This window comes from Brienomyrus brachyistius, chromosome 18 (assembly GCF_023856365.1).
Source record: "Brienomyrus brachyistius isolate T26 chromosome 18, BBRACH_0.4, whole genome shotgun sequence".
Lineage (NCBI taxonomy): Eukaryota > Metazoa > Chordata > Actinopteri > Osteoglossiformes > Mormyridae > Brienomyrus > Brienomyrus brachyistius.
The window spans coordinates 12,581,618-12,598,166 of NC_064550.1; the positions used below are offsets into that span (position 1 = coordinate 12,581,618).

The window sequence follows — 16,549 nt, forward strand, 5'->3', positions numbered from 1 at the left end:
TTGAAGAACAGCGAGCAGGAGCGACAGGCACAAACTGCCAAGTCATGCAGCTGCGGCAGGACCTTGATTGACCCAACACAGATGAGGCTAGCAGAGGGACACAGGTCTGAGATAAAAAAACAAGCTCACCCGCCGCACTTGTCAAGGACAAATTGAGAGTGGATTTCCAAGGCGTGCGAAAAAACATGGGTCCAGTATGCTTTTCGCACATATTTATTCAGACACGGATGGTGCGCACTCTTGTGAAAGCCAACCAAGTTCATAAAGAACCTGAGATGGGCAGGTAACACCTGAGAAGTAAGTGACACACTTCTTTTGCTTGACCCATCATCTCTGTCCTCCCGGTCCCCATGACAGGCCCCTGGGGGCCTTTCAGCCAGGGTTCAATTTGAACCCATGTTGGACATTTGTTTCTGTGACTCTGTATGCGTGTTTATTTCTGTGACTCTGGGTGGACATTTGTTTCTGTGACTCTGTATGCATGTTTATTTCTGTGACTCTGGGTGGACATTTGTTTCTGTGACTCCGTATGCGTGTTTATTTCTGTGACTCTGGGTGGACATTTGTTTCTGTGACTCCGTATGCGTGTTTGTTTCTGTGACTCTGGGTGGACATTTGTTTCTGTGACTCCGTATGCATGTTTGTTTCTGTGACTCCGTATGCATGTTTGTTTCTGTGACTCTGGGTGGACATTTGTTTCTGTGACTCTGTACGCATGTTTTTATGTAATTCTGTATGTATGTTTGTTTCGGTGACTCCCTACGTGTGTTTGTGTCTGTGACTCTGTACGCATGTTTTTATGTAATTCTGTATGTATGTTTGTTTCGGTGACTCCCTACGTGTGTTTGTGTCTGTGACTCTGTACGCATGTTTTTATGTAATTCTGTATGTATGTTTGTTTCGGTGACTCCCTACGTGTGTTTGTGTCTGTGACTCTGTACGCATGTTTTTATGTAATTCTGTATGTATGTATGTAATTCAGTGACTCCCTACGTGTGTTTGTGTCTGTGACTCTGTCTTCATCTGGATGTCCCCACTTTGGTTTTCTATCTCCGCTGAGTTTCCTCATGGTGCAGATGGGTGGAGTATGGTGGAGCAAAATACGAGTCTGAGGCTCAACTGAGCAGTCTGGTGAAGATCACGTTGGCTGTGATTCCTGCGGCGAGCACCAGGAGCATGCAGAAGGTTGCCAGGCTCCTGCGCAGCACCAACTGCCGGATGGACAACGGCTGGCCCACCTTTCCGAGGGCTACCTTTTCTGATCTCTTGTTCAGCTCTTCCACTTCGACGTCATGAGCCTCCCTGGGACTTGTCTCCTCCGACATGACTTCCATGGCCACAGCTAGCAGACATGAACAACAGGATCAGGGAGCCACATCCCCAGGCTCCACCACCTCACAATACAGTCTCGTAATAATAACAAGAATATATCGTTTATTGGTCACCGTGGGGACATTCCCTTTACGCCTCCCCTAACTTGCTCTCTGTAGGTGAGAGGAAGCTGGCCAGGAAGGACAGCCACTCATAGCAGCTTCCAGGGAGCTGGGGGTTAAAAGCCTACCTTAAGGACCCACAGATGTTCCTAATTTAGGGCTGCGTCTCTCCAGGAGCAGGGTTGGCAGCCCTGGATTAGAATGCATGGCTGGATCTTCTAATGGGTGGGACTTACATTTTATGAGAGGGGTTTACAAAGTGGTCTTACCTTGGATGGAGTCTTGCTTTTCCAAAACAGTGCCCTCAGCTGGTCCACAGTTTGTCTTCACACCTGACCGGATGAGAGCCTGTGGAAACGTGACAGAGCCAGATCAGTTCTGGAGATTAAGAGGAAAATGGGAACATGGCACCGTCCCCCAGCATGATATACCGATGGCGGATGTTTGAATATAAAGTTTTGACCTCTTCCATTGCCTTCTTCCAGTCCATTTTCACGAGAAGGATAATGAAGAAAACGGACTGTAGTAAGACACAGGTGAAGAGGCCCGTCCACAGGCCTGGGGGACAAGGGCAGAGCAGACGGTACACAGGACTATCAGCACCAATGCAAAAGTCAGGCAGTGGGTGGGTGGCACTCAGGAAGAGGGAGACGATGGGATGAGAAGGACAATGACCCGCCTGTTGGCATCTGCCATGTCACACTTATCCTAGGCTCCATCATACATGATAGAGCCATTATTTACGATTTACAGTCATATCTGTCACTGGTACTTTTTCCACTGGATTAGCTGTAGAATCTTTAGTTTTACCAATACTGATATTTTGCTTTTTCCTCTTATTCTGTAAATCAGTGTTTCCCAGCCAAGTCCTTGGGGACTCCCCCCCCCAGACCATCCATGTTTTTGCTCTGATTCCTGGGAGGGAGCAAAAATGTAGACTGTCTGGGGCTCCCCCGGGACCGGGTTGGGAAACACTGCTGTAAATGCAGGCAAAGGACTTTGAAATAAAAATGACTGATTGATTTGATGAGATGCGCGAAGGAGTAGACAATGAATGAATAAGTTAGGGCAAGAGAAATTAGGTGGTTATATATGAGAGGAAAAGAGAACAAACTTCTTGTTGTTTTAGTAAACTCCCCCATCCGCATCCTTCACTCCAGCCCCGTTCCTTACCGATAATTCCCTTGTTGGTGACGAACATGAGTGTCACGCCAATGGGGAAGCCAACGAGGTAGTATCCCACAAGGTTGCACAGTGCACCAATCATCTGTTTGCCCACACCCCTCACGATGCCCCCTGTCACACACTGAAAAGGACACGCCATTGTGAAAGTCACACTAATTACACTAATTAATGGGAGAGAGATGCTACACAGATTTTACATGACTTTTGCAAGACTAGCGGAGAATGACCTTTGACTGAATGACCTTTGACTTTAAACTGGTTGCTATGGTGAGCAGGCCGGACTACTCAAGCACTAATTATAGTAATTATAAAGTAATTAGAGATCTGATGGAAGTATGTAAATGCCCACATCACGCCCGTGTTTTGACCTCCATACCACTTCATCTTTCTGTTTATGCCAACTGCCAACTCCCAGATCTTTGGTTTTTGAGTGACTGGAAGCTTGTTCTAACTACACAGAAGAACAATGAGAAGCGAGTATCTGGAGTGAGGCATCCTCACCGCTACGGCATCGAAGATGTGGAACAAGCCATACATGATCATCACCTCCGAAACCCGGGTAACAATCTCCCTACGGGACAAGGAAGAGAATTAGGAGAAGAGGATGGGCTGGAAAAAAATCTCTGAATGTGATGCTCATTCAGCTCTTGGCATTCATTCTTAGACATAGTAACACAGATTTAGCAGTCAGTATGCACTGTATGTGACTTATAGTCATTTTACACCATTTCGCCAAATTGTACAACAGACATTTTACTTCAGAAATTCAGGTTACATAATGGTACGACTTCACCTGGACATTGCTGTCAGGATGTCCTAATGTTCTGACACTAACTTGACATATTCAAGCGATGGTTAAATAGTTATCTACCCTGGTGCATTTTAGAAGACTTTGGATTGGCGTGAATGAGGTACAGTACGTCAGTGTGCGGAAGCCATCAACTCAACATTAATACATTACAGTTTAGAGAATTGAGGTTGTTTTCACGACACGTGTAAGGATACATAATGAGTCTGGGACTATCCTGATGATGGGTCAAGGGCCCGTCTGCTTGCTGCTGTTACATAACAGGGTAAAAGGCAAAGGAGGGGCCAGGGGAACAGGCCGAAAAACCCCTGAGGCTGAGAGATGATGCAATACTGGGCACAGGAGGTGAAATGAATGACTGGCTTGCTGGCAGCCATGAGCCATGGCGATCGAAGGACAGACTGCCCCTCCGCAATAAAACTTAAGCCTGATGCCTAGAGGAGCAGCGAAGAGACACAGGGCTACTCACCTGTCCGTCGTGAATATGTATGCGAACACGTCTTTCGAGGAGCTGATGGCTACTGCCACAAAGCACGAGACGACAACTGCAACCAGGGAAACAGAGGTCTAACACTCCAATCTCACGCACTTACTGCAGCAGCATACTTACTACACATTAGTACGCAGAATAATGAACATACAGAGCAATATTACACTTCACAAATGTCATAGCCTCACCCTGGGACACTGTACTGATGGATTCCTTAATACTTTTGGGAGAGCTCCTGTTCTTAAGTCTTCAGATATTTATTGGAATTTGCAATATATAAATAAATCCTTCCAAACCATTGTACACCCTCTTCCTGCCCATTCAAGGACCAAGGATTTTTATTTGGCATTGTATAAGTGGGTTACTTAAGTACAACAAAATTAAGTAGGTGCCTCTGCAATCCCATTAATAACATTCAATAACTATACTATACTATACTGTACTATACTATACTGTACTATACTATACTATATTGTACTATACTATACTATACTATACTATACTATACTATACTATACTATACTATACTATACACACATAGGACATAGAAATATTTATCTGTGGGAATTCCCCCACATCTCTTACTTGCACACATCAGTGACACCTTGCCGGACAGTTTGGCCTGTTCTGGATTCCTGGCACCCAGGGCGTTCCCTACCCGGACACTGGCAGACACCGCAAAGCCTAGGGGGAACTGAAAGCACAAGTTACTGAATTAGACGATTCCAGACTGTTCTTAGATCACAATTGTTGCTGGGTGTTTAAGCATCAATCCCGCAGTTCAGTAAAACACCTACATCAATGCTCCATAAGACATCTACAAAATATCATGCCTTGTATTTATCCTATATTTCACCAGTTGAGGCATTATAATTCACATGTTTAATTTATACTCCTGAAAGATGACATCAATCATGTGTAACTTCTGCTGGAATTTCCCTTTTACAACCACAAAACAAATGCATTTTACAAGACTCAAGTCAGCTCATTTACTCAGAACAAGCTTATTCAAAGAGAACCAAATAAATACTATTTTGAAGCACAAATTGTGGCACATTTTCACAAGATTCTTTGTCAACACAAAAACTCCAGGCAACCATCATCTAATACCTCCCTTTTTCTCATTTACTCGCTTGATTACTCATTTGTCGTACCTCAGTTCTTTAATAAAGAACAGTCTCTCCCAAAAATGGGCATCTGCACTACTTGACTCAAAGCTGTAAAACCTCTATTTCCTATTGCAGTGGCGCATCACGAGAAAACTCACCATATAGGCGATGGTTGCCAGTTCATAGACCACAGATTGTGCGCCAAGTTCAACTTCACTTATCAGACCTGCAGCCCAAAGAGATTCATCCATGTGTAAAAATAAATCAACAACCAAAAATAACTGTGTGATTTTATTTACACGAAATCACATTAATAGATTGACAATGAGAAAGTATCGAGAGTACAGCAGAACTTTGGTAGAAGGATACATCAGCAAGCAAGATATGTTACTAAAACGCATGCAAACAAAAGCACAAGAGATGATTTGTCAGAAAATCATCCCACTGAGCTAGATCCTGCAACAACTCCGGAGGCGGAAGACCAAAGCCCCACAAGAAAAGCCAGAAGCTTTGAACAGATGAAGAAGAGGTAGAAGAAGATGCTAGAAGAGGTAGTTGGTGAATCTGAGGGCTAAACACGCCCAGTGTATTATGATGCCTGTTGTATTACCGCCAAGGCATCAACTCACTCCCTGAATCCATACTCATCAAAAGTCATGCTACATCCAGGTCTATGGGAGCCAGTGCCGGCAGGCGGAATGACCTCTGACCTGCCAGAAATCCTCCAATCTCGTAGGTCCACCACTCAAGACACAACATAAGCATGCTGGGAACAGCAAGGTGGATGAAGGGGCCCCATTCCTGCAGGCATTCCATGGACCAGCCTGCGGGCAGCAGACGATGGGGGTAGTTAGAGGCCCTCAAAATTTCCAGGTAGGTCACCATGGGGGGGGGGGTCCGGTATTGTGTCTTTAACCTGAATCACCTCAGTAACTGCTATGTGTGAGTAACAGCAACAGGGCCACAGTTTATCTCATGGGGTGGGCTTATCCTTTAATTTGTCCTTAACCTGATCGCAGCCCCCAAACCAATAGCAACAAAGTGTGCATTTGTTACTAAGTTTATTTTTTTTGCACCCTCCTTTATTCCATCTGTTTATTCTTTTTCATGTGATGATGCAATTGTTGCCTAGTTCCCTGTACCCCTTGAAAGCAAGACCCCCGACCAGAGGTGGAGATTTCAGGTCCAGAAAGCAAAAATCCAGACCAAGATTTTGTTTCAACCAACCAGTTAAGTATAAAGAGTCACAGTCACAGAGTAATCAGCTGGTTGGTTGAAATGAAATCTTGGTCTGGACTTGTACTTCCTGGACCAGAAATGTCCACCTCTGCCCCTGTCCTAATACATCTTATTACGCTATCCCACAAAGCCAATGGAGCTATAACCAGAGATAGAGAATGTCACTCACTCAGAAATAAGCCAGGATGGCAGACAAGTGCCATCTGTGCAAAATTAAGTATATAACAATATCCAGTTACATAAGTTGACTTGATATATATATTTTTTCATTGAACATTTTTACCAGCTTTTAACAAGCTATGTCATTGGTAAACATCAGGTAATATGTGAGATGGAGAACACAATATGTCCGAGTGCATCCATACTGTTCTCACAGATACCTACAATACATACTGTATTAACAGTCAAGTAGTAGGCTTCAAAGAAAATTCAGTACATACTAAGTAAGCAAGTGATTTTATATGCAACCTTAGTCTGAGGGCATCACCATAGTGTGAAACAAACTTTAAACAGTTCAGTAAAAAACAAAAATCAATATAAAATGGCAAGATAAAGTAGTAAGGTCAGTGTAAGAATGTGAGCTAACAAAGACAAAACTTCCAGCTTATTGAGGTGAAACAAATCCTGGCTCATCAGTTACCAAGGCCAAAGGGAAGGCATGCGAGCCTTGAATCCTCAGACCGTCTTTATTACAGACTTGTTAGAAATTTCATGGACAAAGCCAGGGCCTATAGGGCTAATACACTGGCATGGAGTAACGCTGTACTTTGCAATCTTAATCTGTGTGAGAAGACACACAATAGGAAAAATGGCAACATCTTGACTACATCTATATCATTCAAGGTGATTAGGAGTGGATAGGATCAATAAACCAGAAAGGACCCCTTACTCTACTTTCAATAACAGTTTTTGTTAATCCATCTCATATCCAAAAAAAATAAAAATCAAGATAAGGACCCCTGTCCCAACCGCTCTGCCCTCACCTCTCCATGTGGCTTTGTGTAGACCCTTCCACCAGATGTAGATGAACAGGAACACAGCCAGGGAGTACTGGGAGATGGAATTGGCTGCAGCTGACCCGCTGTGGATAAGTAGGGGGTGAAAACTTCTGCTTCTGCTAGCCTCTTTGCTTCAATTTTTTACAGGCAGTGGGACAAAGTGAGCACATGTGTAATGTCCTAAGGTTCCCTGATCTCAGAGAACCTTGCACTGAAGCAAGGCACTAAGAGGGACGGCTGATGTTGGTAGGTAACTGGAGAATTCCCTTCATGTCCAATGGGCTGCATCTCTCCCCACTTTCGTAGCATATTAAGAATTAAACCCAATGTCAAGATTCTCCTTCCCTGCAAGTTCTGCAAACCCGTGTAGAGGGCGGAGCTGGTGTGTTACTAGAACGACAGGTGCCTGTCTATCTGCCTCTTTAGGTGGTACTCACGCCACTCCCAGGTCCAGCATATACAGAAAGATATAGTTGATTACGGCGTTCAGCACATTTCCTGCCGCTCCTGTTATGACCTGTGGCCATATTATACCCTGGAGGCAAAATACATTTTTGTTACGCCAACAGCGCTGACGTCACGTTTTCCATTTTCCGTAATGCTGAGCATGTGGGCACCTCACCTGATTCTGGAGATACCGACCCTGCAACTGGTACATGAAAGCTGCCTGTGGAGAAGGTAGTGACGTGGTTTGAAAAGGTCTGAGGCACCAGCAGGCTCATGCCCCAACATTGAATCAGTCACAAAGACACAGGAAGACACTTACAGGCAGGGCAGGCATGAAGATCTTCACGTACAGCTGAGATAGCCTGTTGGAAGTGATGCTACGATTATATAATTCCTTGGTAAGACCTCCACCTAGAATATTGTGTGCAGGTTTGGTCACCATACCTTAAGAAGGACATAGATGCCTTGGAAAAGATGCAACGTAGGGCTACGAGAATGATTCCTGGTCTTAGAGGAATGTCTTAGGAGGAGAGGTTAGCTGAGCTGAATCTGTTTAGCCTCGAGCAAAGGAGACTAAGGGGGGATATGATCCAGGTATATAATATTCTAACAGGTCTGGATGCTGTTCAGCCAAATGGCTATTTCAATATTAGTTTAAATACTAGAACTCGTGGCCATAAGTGGAAATCAGCGGGAGAACATATTAAAACGAATTTGAGGAAGCACTTAATTACACAGCTTGTAGTTAGAGTATGGAATAGTCTTCCTGCTAGTGTAGCGCAAACTAAAACCCTGGGTTCCTTTAAATCAGAGCTAGATAAGATTTTAACAACTCTGAGCTATTGGTTAAGTTCTCCCCAAACGAGCTTGATGGGCCAAATGGCCTCCTCTCGTTTGTAAATTTCTTATATTCTTATGGAGGTACACAACAGAAAATAAGGTTTTCAGTCTCTACCAAATGAGATGAATGATCGTATTAGTTAATTCTAGGCAAATGTCCTTGTGAAATCATGGCATTTGCACTATATTGCAGGCGGACCAGTAAAATTTTCCATCAATCTATTTTCAGTAAACTATTTATCCAGTAGAGATCGTGGTGAGAAACCCAGAGATGCTCCTTCTGTGAAACAGAACATCCATACATTCGCACAGCCTAAGTAACACGTTCAACAGAACACGGTCATGGAGGAAGCTGATGGGCATGCAGACATAAATGGGGAGGAGATGCTACATAAGGCGCAAGCTGCTACTAGATCAGCATCGTTACCATGTATGAGGGTGCTAAAGGGATTCCCTCATGGAAACGCTGCATGGATTTCAGTTCCAAGCTTGGTTCCCACGAGATGGCCTCTCACTCATGGTAGCACAACTCACCTGGCCACCTTGGGGTTTTGCCGCACAGCCAGCAGGAGGGGCTCCGTGTTGATGAGCAACGCCCAACATGGGAAGCAGGCCAATAACAAGATCAGAATCCCTCGCTGAAGGATCACGCCTATATGCTTCAGGTTGTTGCTTCCGAACGTCTGCGTAGAGGGGATAACAAGAACCAGAGGTGCAGACGTCAAACAACTCTCCCAAAACTGCTTTTTGGTTACATCTGGCGTCTAGAGTAGTACATACAGCATCAACAGTAAATGACAATGAACTCTTTCAGGGAAATTTTTAGGTCCTCACTTTACAATTAGAATTTAGTGATTAATTGTCATTGTTGACACACCACAGCACATAGTGCAGAACAACGAAATGTGTCCTCTGTATTTAACCCATATGTGAGATTACAGGGGGCAGCTAATTCAGCACCCAGGGAGCAGTGCTTGGGGGTGGTACCTAGCTCAGGGTACCTCAGTGGTGCCTTGCTGGATGGGGATTCAAACCTGCAATTTTTCAAGAACACGTGCACTTCGCTAACCATTAAGCCACCACTGCCCACAGCTACCACTGCCCGCTTTAGTCAGATCCCCTGATATTAAATAGCAAAGGGGGTATCCAAGCCCCAGGATCAGTTTAAGCAAACGAGGTAATGTATTACTTTCCCATTGCCCTTCTAGTATCTCCCTCAACATCTACCCAAGAACGGGAGCAAAGCAAAAATTCTCGAGGTGGGGGACTCTCCCCGAATGTGGCACAGATTCCACACAGGCCTCCACATCTTCCAATGACCTCCAGGAAATATTATATGAAACTGGATTGGAGGCTCCGCCTTTCCAGTTCCTAGCCCCGCCCACCTGAGATATAAGCGTGTCACAGGCGGATGCTAGTCCAGTCCCAATGGAAATGCCAGTGACGTTGATCACCTAAAAAAAAAAAAAAAGGCGAGTGAGAGGTGTGTAAATTCACAAAAAACTGATACAATTTCAGTTGAAAGAATTCCTTCAGTCAAAGTGGGAACCATTCTGTACAGGTCTATGAGGCAATGGTATTGTAGGTATACAGTAACCCTTAGGGTGCATTTGAAATCACATACTTGTTTGCTATGTAGTAGGCAAAGTGTAGTATGCAAAGTGTGCATCATGTCTGAATCCTCAGTACAGATGAGACCATAGGTTAATGGTACCCAGATGACATACTACTTTGTGCAAAGTACCAAAGTATGCAATCAATGGACGCTACGCTATCCTACAAAGCCAATGGCGCTATAACCAGAGATAGAGAATGTCACTCACTCAGAAATAAGCCAGGATGGCAGACAAGTGCCATCTGTGCAAAATTAAGTATATAACAATAACCAGTTACATAAGTTGACTTGATTATATATTTTTTCATTGAACTTTTTTACCAGCTTTTAACAAGCTATGTCATTGATAAACATCAGGTAATATGTGAGATGGAGAACACAGTATGTCCGAGTGCATCCATGCTGTTCTCACAGATACCTACAATACATACTGTATTAACAGTCAAGTAGTAGGCTTCAAAGAAAATTCAGTACATACTAAGTAAGCAAGTGATTTTATATGCATGCTTAGTCTGAGGGCATCACCATAGTGTGAAACAAACTTTAAAGAGTTCAGTAAAAAAAAATCTATATAAAATGGCAAGATAAAGTAGTAAGGTCAGTGTAAGAATGTGATCTAACAAAGACAAAACTTCCAGCTTATTGAGGTGAAACAAATCCTGGCTCATCAGTTACCAAGGCCAAAGGGAAGGCATGCGAGCCTTGAATCCTCAGACCGTCTTTATTACGGACTTGCTAGAAATTTCATGGACAAAGCCAGGGCCTATAGGGCTAATACACTGGCATGGAGTAACGCTGTACTTTGCAATCTTAATCTGTGTGAGAAGACACACAATAGGAAAAATGGCAACATCTTGACTACATCTATATCATTCAAGGTGAGTAGGAGTGGATAGGATCAATAAACCAGAAAAGACCCCTTACTCTACTTTCAATAACAGTTTTTGTTAATCTATCTCATATCCGCTTATGCCATTCAGCAGGGACATAAACAGGGGGATCCCCCCTCCAACCCCGACCTCGGAAAGTCTCTGCACGACCCTGCTGATCAGGGTCGGGGGGCTGGGGTACACCCTGGGTGGCATGTAACAATTTTATGCGAATTTCCACCAAGCATTTTCCACAGGAGATTTTCCAGAATATCTACAACATTGAGGATCACGCAAAATGTAAAATGTATGGAAATGTTGTCACTATTTACCACTGTTGTATCCCGGGCAGCGTCACAGTGAAATGGCAAATTAGAATGGATGAACTGGTAATTACTGAAGTGTTTAAGGAACTAGGTTTCTGGGTCGATTACCAGTCCCAGTCGGTTAGTAGGAACTGCTTCCCTGTAAAAACTCTGCCATATTTGAACACGTTAGCATAAAAACTCGCGAACTGTGGAAGTCTGAAAAAAGTATGTCAAAGAGAGGCGACTTACGGCGATGGCAAGAGCCACCCCTGCCAGCTCCATCTTCCCCAGGTGGCCGCAGAACACCGTGCTGACGATGCTTATTAGAAAGACCATCAGCTGAGAGATGAACTGCGGTCAAGCCGGGAGAGGCAAGCATTAGCAGGGGAGAGCGGGATGGTTTGGTTTATCACTATTCTTGCTTGTTCGATATTTCAGACTAAATGCTGTTTGACTTTAAAGCGCAACACTTCATTTGACTGATTAAACTGCACGCGCAACACAGGACACCTCTGACTGCGTGAACTCATTCAGCCCAATTTTAAAAACTATAGACACTTCGGGATTATTATGAGTTCAGCAAATAAATTTTCAGTCTGCTGTTTACGGCATCCCGTTTAAAGGCATTGCTTATTTAAAATTTCAGTGTAAAACTGTGAGGGTGTGAATTAAATATAAAAATCAGATTCATTCTACGTTTATAAACAAAGGAGGTTAAACTTCCAGGCGGGGGATGTCAGTCAGAAATCTCACCACGGGTCCAGCTAATTTTACTATTTGAATGATCTCTTCTTTGTAGTTAACCGGAATCCAGCTAGACAGCCGTCGACAGCAGGCACCGCACAAAGCCCGAGAGTTCGCCTCGGGCTCGGGGACCCTGTCGCTTTTAACGTCTCCGTTCGCCTCCTCCATGTCCACCTGCTGCATTTACGGTCCCTCCGCCTTGAGGCAATTTGCCGCAGTGTCCGGTCCGCTCCTGTCGCCCTTCTCTTTTATCACCAGCGGATCTGCTCCTGTGCCCTGCAGTTAAATTGCGGGGATGGAACCGGGCATGGTTATAATAGAAGTTAGTTATTCCGGCGATCTGTCCACCCACAGACCTGACCTCAGCCTATCTTCGTCACAGCTAAGCCTGCGCGACCGTATTGCACAAGGGTATAGTTATGTTTTACCATGTATCCGTTAATGTCTTCTGCTTCTGTCCTAACAAGGACAGTCCTTAACATAGAAATTGTTATATAACTAACATAACTGATTTATACAATGGACATTTATTTGCATAGGGTCATTTGAGTGGGACCTAAAAAGCGAGGCTGCTCAAAACCAAGTTCAACTGGAAATCGTACCTATAAAACAGCGTTCGATTAAAATATCAAACATATATGCCTCTCTATATATGCCTGACATATTGTAAAAGGCTCGTCACAGTTCATCGCTAGACAAGCTGTACAGTGTTTTCGGTTTTTGACATTTACGTTTATTGATTTGTTCTTTTGCATTTACAACTAAATATAGGTGTAAAAACATCACTAAATATAGCTATGGGACAAGTAATATAATCGCTTGTTATGCAACGTCAGAGAAACCAGCGGTGCGTTTCACAGAAGACACAACATCGGAAATATATTATTCAAAATAGAAGTGCTCATCAAAAACGCAGATAGATAGTATTCTCATTGTTACTGTGCAGCCCAAACCCATCCAACTGAAATGTCAGCATCTGAAGACCACAAGGAGCAAACCTTCCGTTAACTGTAAAAGTAGCCGGCACTGGAATGAGGCAGAAAGACGCTGACAGACAGAATAGCTACAGTAGTAAGTATAACAGATAAAGGAAACGTAGCCAGCCTATACTGGAACTGCGCGGATTCCGCTGGCTGACTCATGCGTCATACACATGGCAGCAAATGTCATAAATTGTCAATGTTCAGGATTTAATCTGCAGGAATCTCAACGATACATTGTGATAAGCCTATATATACAATCTGAATAGAAATAATGATTATAATACTATGTTGTACTCCAAGACAAGCAGTTACAGGATGGGTGTTAATAGAACTTTGTATTTTTAGAGTAAATGAAATCAGAAAAATTTGCCATTGTGAAAATATATTACCTAAGCAAAGTATTTATTGGCATAAAAGTGTCGAAATGTGCAGGACCCGAGAATTTATTAGGTAAAGGCAAAGGATTTAGACATTTAACTTTACTTTCAGAATGGTGTATAACAGTACTACCTAACTTCTAACCATGCCGTTTTGTCGCAACGAAAGCAGACCGCTAGAACCACAGTGCCTTGGGAAGAGGCGGTGCAAACTGACTCATCGGTCTCAGCCAATTAAATGAAACCATAGTAAACACAAGTGAGTCCATTGGTCAATGGTGAAAAGGGGCGGAGTTACCTGGGAGGTTTATTCGAAAACAGGGAAATTCCAGTGCTACAGCGCAAATCCAGAAAGTGTGATTTGTAATTTTAGGAAATACCCACTAGATGGAAACATTTCCACACAAATGAGCGACATGGCTGCATAGACCCTATGACAACTTATCAACAGAAATGTTCACGAGTCACAAAATTAGAATTCGAGTCAGGTTTGAAGTCTCCATCGTGGTTCCCATTTAACATTACTATTTATCAAAAATGTAATCGCTTAATTGTATTTTTCTATCAGTAACTGATGTGTCTAAATGGGAATCACCACTCTCACTGTCTCATAGTTCCTTAGGCTTATATATATATTTTCAAAGTAATTGCTATTTCAAATAGCTTTAAAGCAATAAAATTATTCTAATAACCTAATGTAGATTTTAAAACTAATGCTTTCTCAAAAATTACATTATGATGAAGACATCCCTTGAGCTGAACAGGTAAACTTTAATTAGTGTGAACAGTAACAAACACAAAGTCCAAAGAGGGTCCAAACCTGGCAACAACAATCAACTACAGGAACGTACACACACACACACACACACACACACACACACACACACACACACACACACACACACACACACACACACACAGCCCTGTACTCATGTCTTATTGGGGACCGTCCATTCATTTCTATGATCCAATGACACTGACAGCCTTAACCCCTATCTAGCCCTTGTTAAAAAGTTAAATCAATGTGTGCAGTCATGCTGCTCCTTTAGCCACAGGAGAGCCAAAAAATTCTATGCCTGCGCCACTAACCCCCTCAATGGTCTGGAGTAACGACACGTTAAATATAAGCGTAAGATAGTCTACTCCAGCCATGTTAAAGGTTGGGTTTCATTCATATTATGCCTGAATAGGCTAGAACGTCATTAATATATAAAAAATAATAAACAGCTTATGAAGGGGACAGTATCGGTAATATTGACCACAGAAACAGATCAAAGGTTACAATTAACCTTAAACCTCAAATAATCTGAATTAATGTACAATAATCCATGCTTCCCTCCATCCCCCTCTGTCTCTCTCTTTCTCTCTCTCTCTCTCTCACACACACACATACACTTTACTATACGCTGGAACATTCCAAAGACTTGGCTGCACATAAATCAGTGGTGTCAGTTTCCGTGGATAAAAAGGTACAATTGATTCCCATGTCAAAGAGAACCTACACATAAAAGGACAATGTATCTTTTAAGTTTGCCTTTCCAATTCCAGAGATTGGTGCAATATGTTTTTTCTTCTGTGCAATAAGTTTTTAATTAGAGGCTGAAATTGAGAGTCTGGAGATTTTTGAGGTCAGTAAAGACTAGTGTGGTGAGGCCCAGCTGTAATTATTCTATAAAGGACATATTGTATGCCCATTTTTGTTATTAATAAGCATGAAATGTGAGTGTAACGACTTACATAAATACTAGTGACTATCATTTCAAAGTAGAATTTTGGATGAAGATGATGAAACGATCAGAGCTTATCCAATATCAGAAGGAAAAACCTTTTGAAAGGTACTGGAAAATGTTTCATTCACAAATTCCCACTCTTCAAATGCCATTCTGCCCTTTAGTTCCTGGATCTTGCCCATGTATAAACAAGGGCCACGGCTCTTGACGCGATCAACTGATGATTCGATCCTGGCCTCATTTAACAGCTGCTTTTGGGCTAGCAGGCAGCCAAGTGGCCCAAGAACCAGCCAAGTGGCCCAAGAACCAGGCTTGTGGCCCAAGAACCAGACTTGTGGCCCAGGAACCAGACATGTGACTGGATAGTTTCTTTCAGATTCAGATCCCAGAATCATGGATATAAGTGTAAACTTTTCAGAGACTTTGAGAATTATATTAACTTCTAACTAATAATTTGTCTAAACGGGCTTTTTATCCATAGTGACTTTCACCTACACATCTGTGAGTTTTCTATACCTGTGTATCCAATGCTGGGTCATAGGTGAAGCCTATCATGGAAGCTATGGGTACAATGCAGTGAATAACCCAGGATAAACCCAGGATGAATGGAGTTCAGGCAGAGACTTGAACACTGGTCCTAGAGGTGTGAGGCAGCAGTGCTAACCACTGCACCACCATGCCTCCGTCAGCTGTTTCCATGATTTGATAAAGAGTCAATTCCGGTTAAGCATCTCTCTTGAGGGTAGAGGAATTGTGCCCCTCCCCCTTCCACTGCCTGAGCTGCTACACCAGAGGCAGTGCTCTCCTCAGCCGGGCCACAGCCAGGATGCATGTGCATGTGCGTAGTCATGCTTGCTGCACTTCCTTCCCTTTGGGGAGCCCAGTTTACAGAAGTGCGTGAGAGCCTGGCTCGGCTTTGCATGCATGCACAATACAGCAACCCCCCTCCTGTGAAGTCATTTCTGTGCTGGGAGCAGATCACAGTGTTCAGATGTATATATATAGTCAATAATGGAGGACTGAGAGCACTATACATGTACGGGTTCAAAAAGAGTAATGAGTGGGTTTTTGCTGGGCTATGTAGGGTACACTGTGCTCTGTAATTACTCTCAGCTTTTCTTCCCCAGGACCCAGATCACAGTTATCAGGGCTGTGAAACACACCCAGCCACTCGTTATCCACTTGCCAAGCATCGAAATGTGGAGCATTTTAATTACCTCCACGGTGCTGAAGAGATTCCACAGCTCAACCTTCTTTCCCTCTGCCGCTCGCCGTGACCTCTGATGCTGACTCTTTCTTTTGGCTCCAGCAGGCCAGGGTCGTAATGGTCAACACGTGAGATCGGTTGGCTGCCTTTGTCTGGAACTGTTTGGT

The 16,549-nt window shown here is 43.4% G+C and overlaps 1 protein-coding gene across 2 annotated transcripts; it reads right to left on the reverse strand.

Annotated features, from left to right (window-relative positions):
- Positions 1-197: 197 nt before the first annotated feature.
- LOC125712949 (multidrug and toxin extrusion protein 1-like) lies at positions 198-12,507 on the reverse strand. 2 transcript variants are annotated; one of them, XM_048983585.1, is made up of 17 exons: positions 12,095-12,507; positions 11,591-11,692; positions 9,935-10,003; positions 9,084-9,232; positions 8,029-8,071; positions 7,885-7,929; positions 7,700-7,797; positions 7,248-7,345; positions 5,736-5,849; positions 5,184-5,251; positions 4,502-4,610; positions 3,896-3,971; positions 3,120-3,189; positions 2,607-2,739; positions 1,897-1,991; positions 1,703-1,781; positions 198-1,342 (listed from the first exon to the last, which is right to left on the reverse strand). In XM_048983585.1, the coding sequence occupies exons 1-17, from the start codon at positions 12,266-12,268 to the stop codon at positions 1,116-1,118; spliced, it is 1,749 nt and encodes a 582-aa protein (XP_048839542.1). In that variant the 5' UTR covers positions 12,269-12,507; the 3' UTR covers positions 198-1,115. The 2 variants fall into 2 exon arrangements, with proteins under 2 accessions (XP_048839542.1, XP_048839543.1); XM_048983586.1 differs by lacking the exon at positions 5,184-5,251 and having other exon boundaries at positions 1,205-1,342.
- Between the last annotated feature and the right edge of the window lie 4,042 nt (positions 12,508-16,549).

Excerpts from the sequence above, each read along its gene's own strand:
- LOC125712949 (XM_048983585.1), bottom strand. The coding sequence starts at position 12,268 with ATGCAGCAGGTGGACATGGAGGAGGCGAACGGAGACGTTAAAAGCGAC. Across the intron at positions 8,072-9,083 it reads CAAAACCCCAAGGTGGCCAG|GCTATCTCAGCTGTACGTGA; the intron begins GTGAGTTGTGCT and ends CACTTCCAACAG. Across the intron at positions 7,930-8,028 it reads TCTTCATGCCTGCCCTGCCT|GCAGCTTTCATGTACCAGTT; the intron begins GTAAGTGTCTTC and ends CCTTCTCCACAG.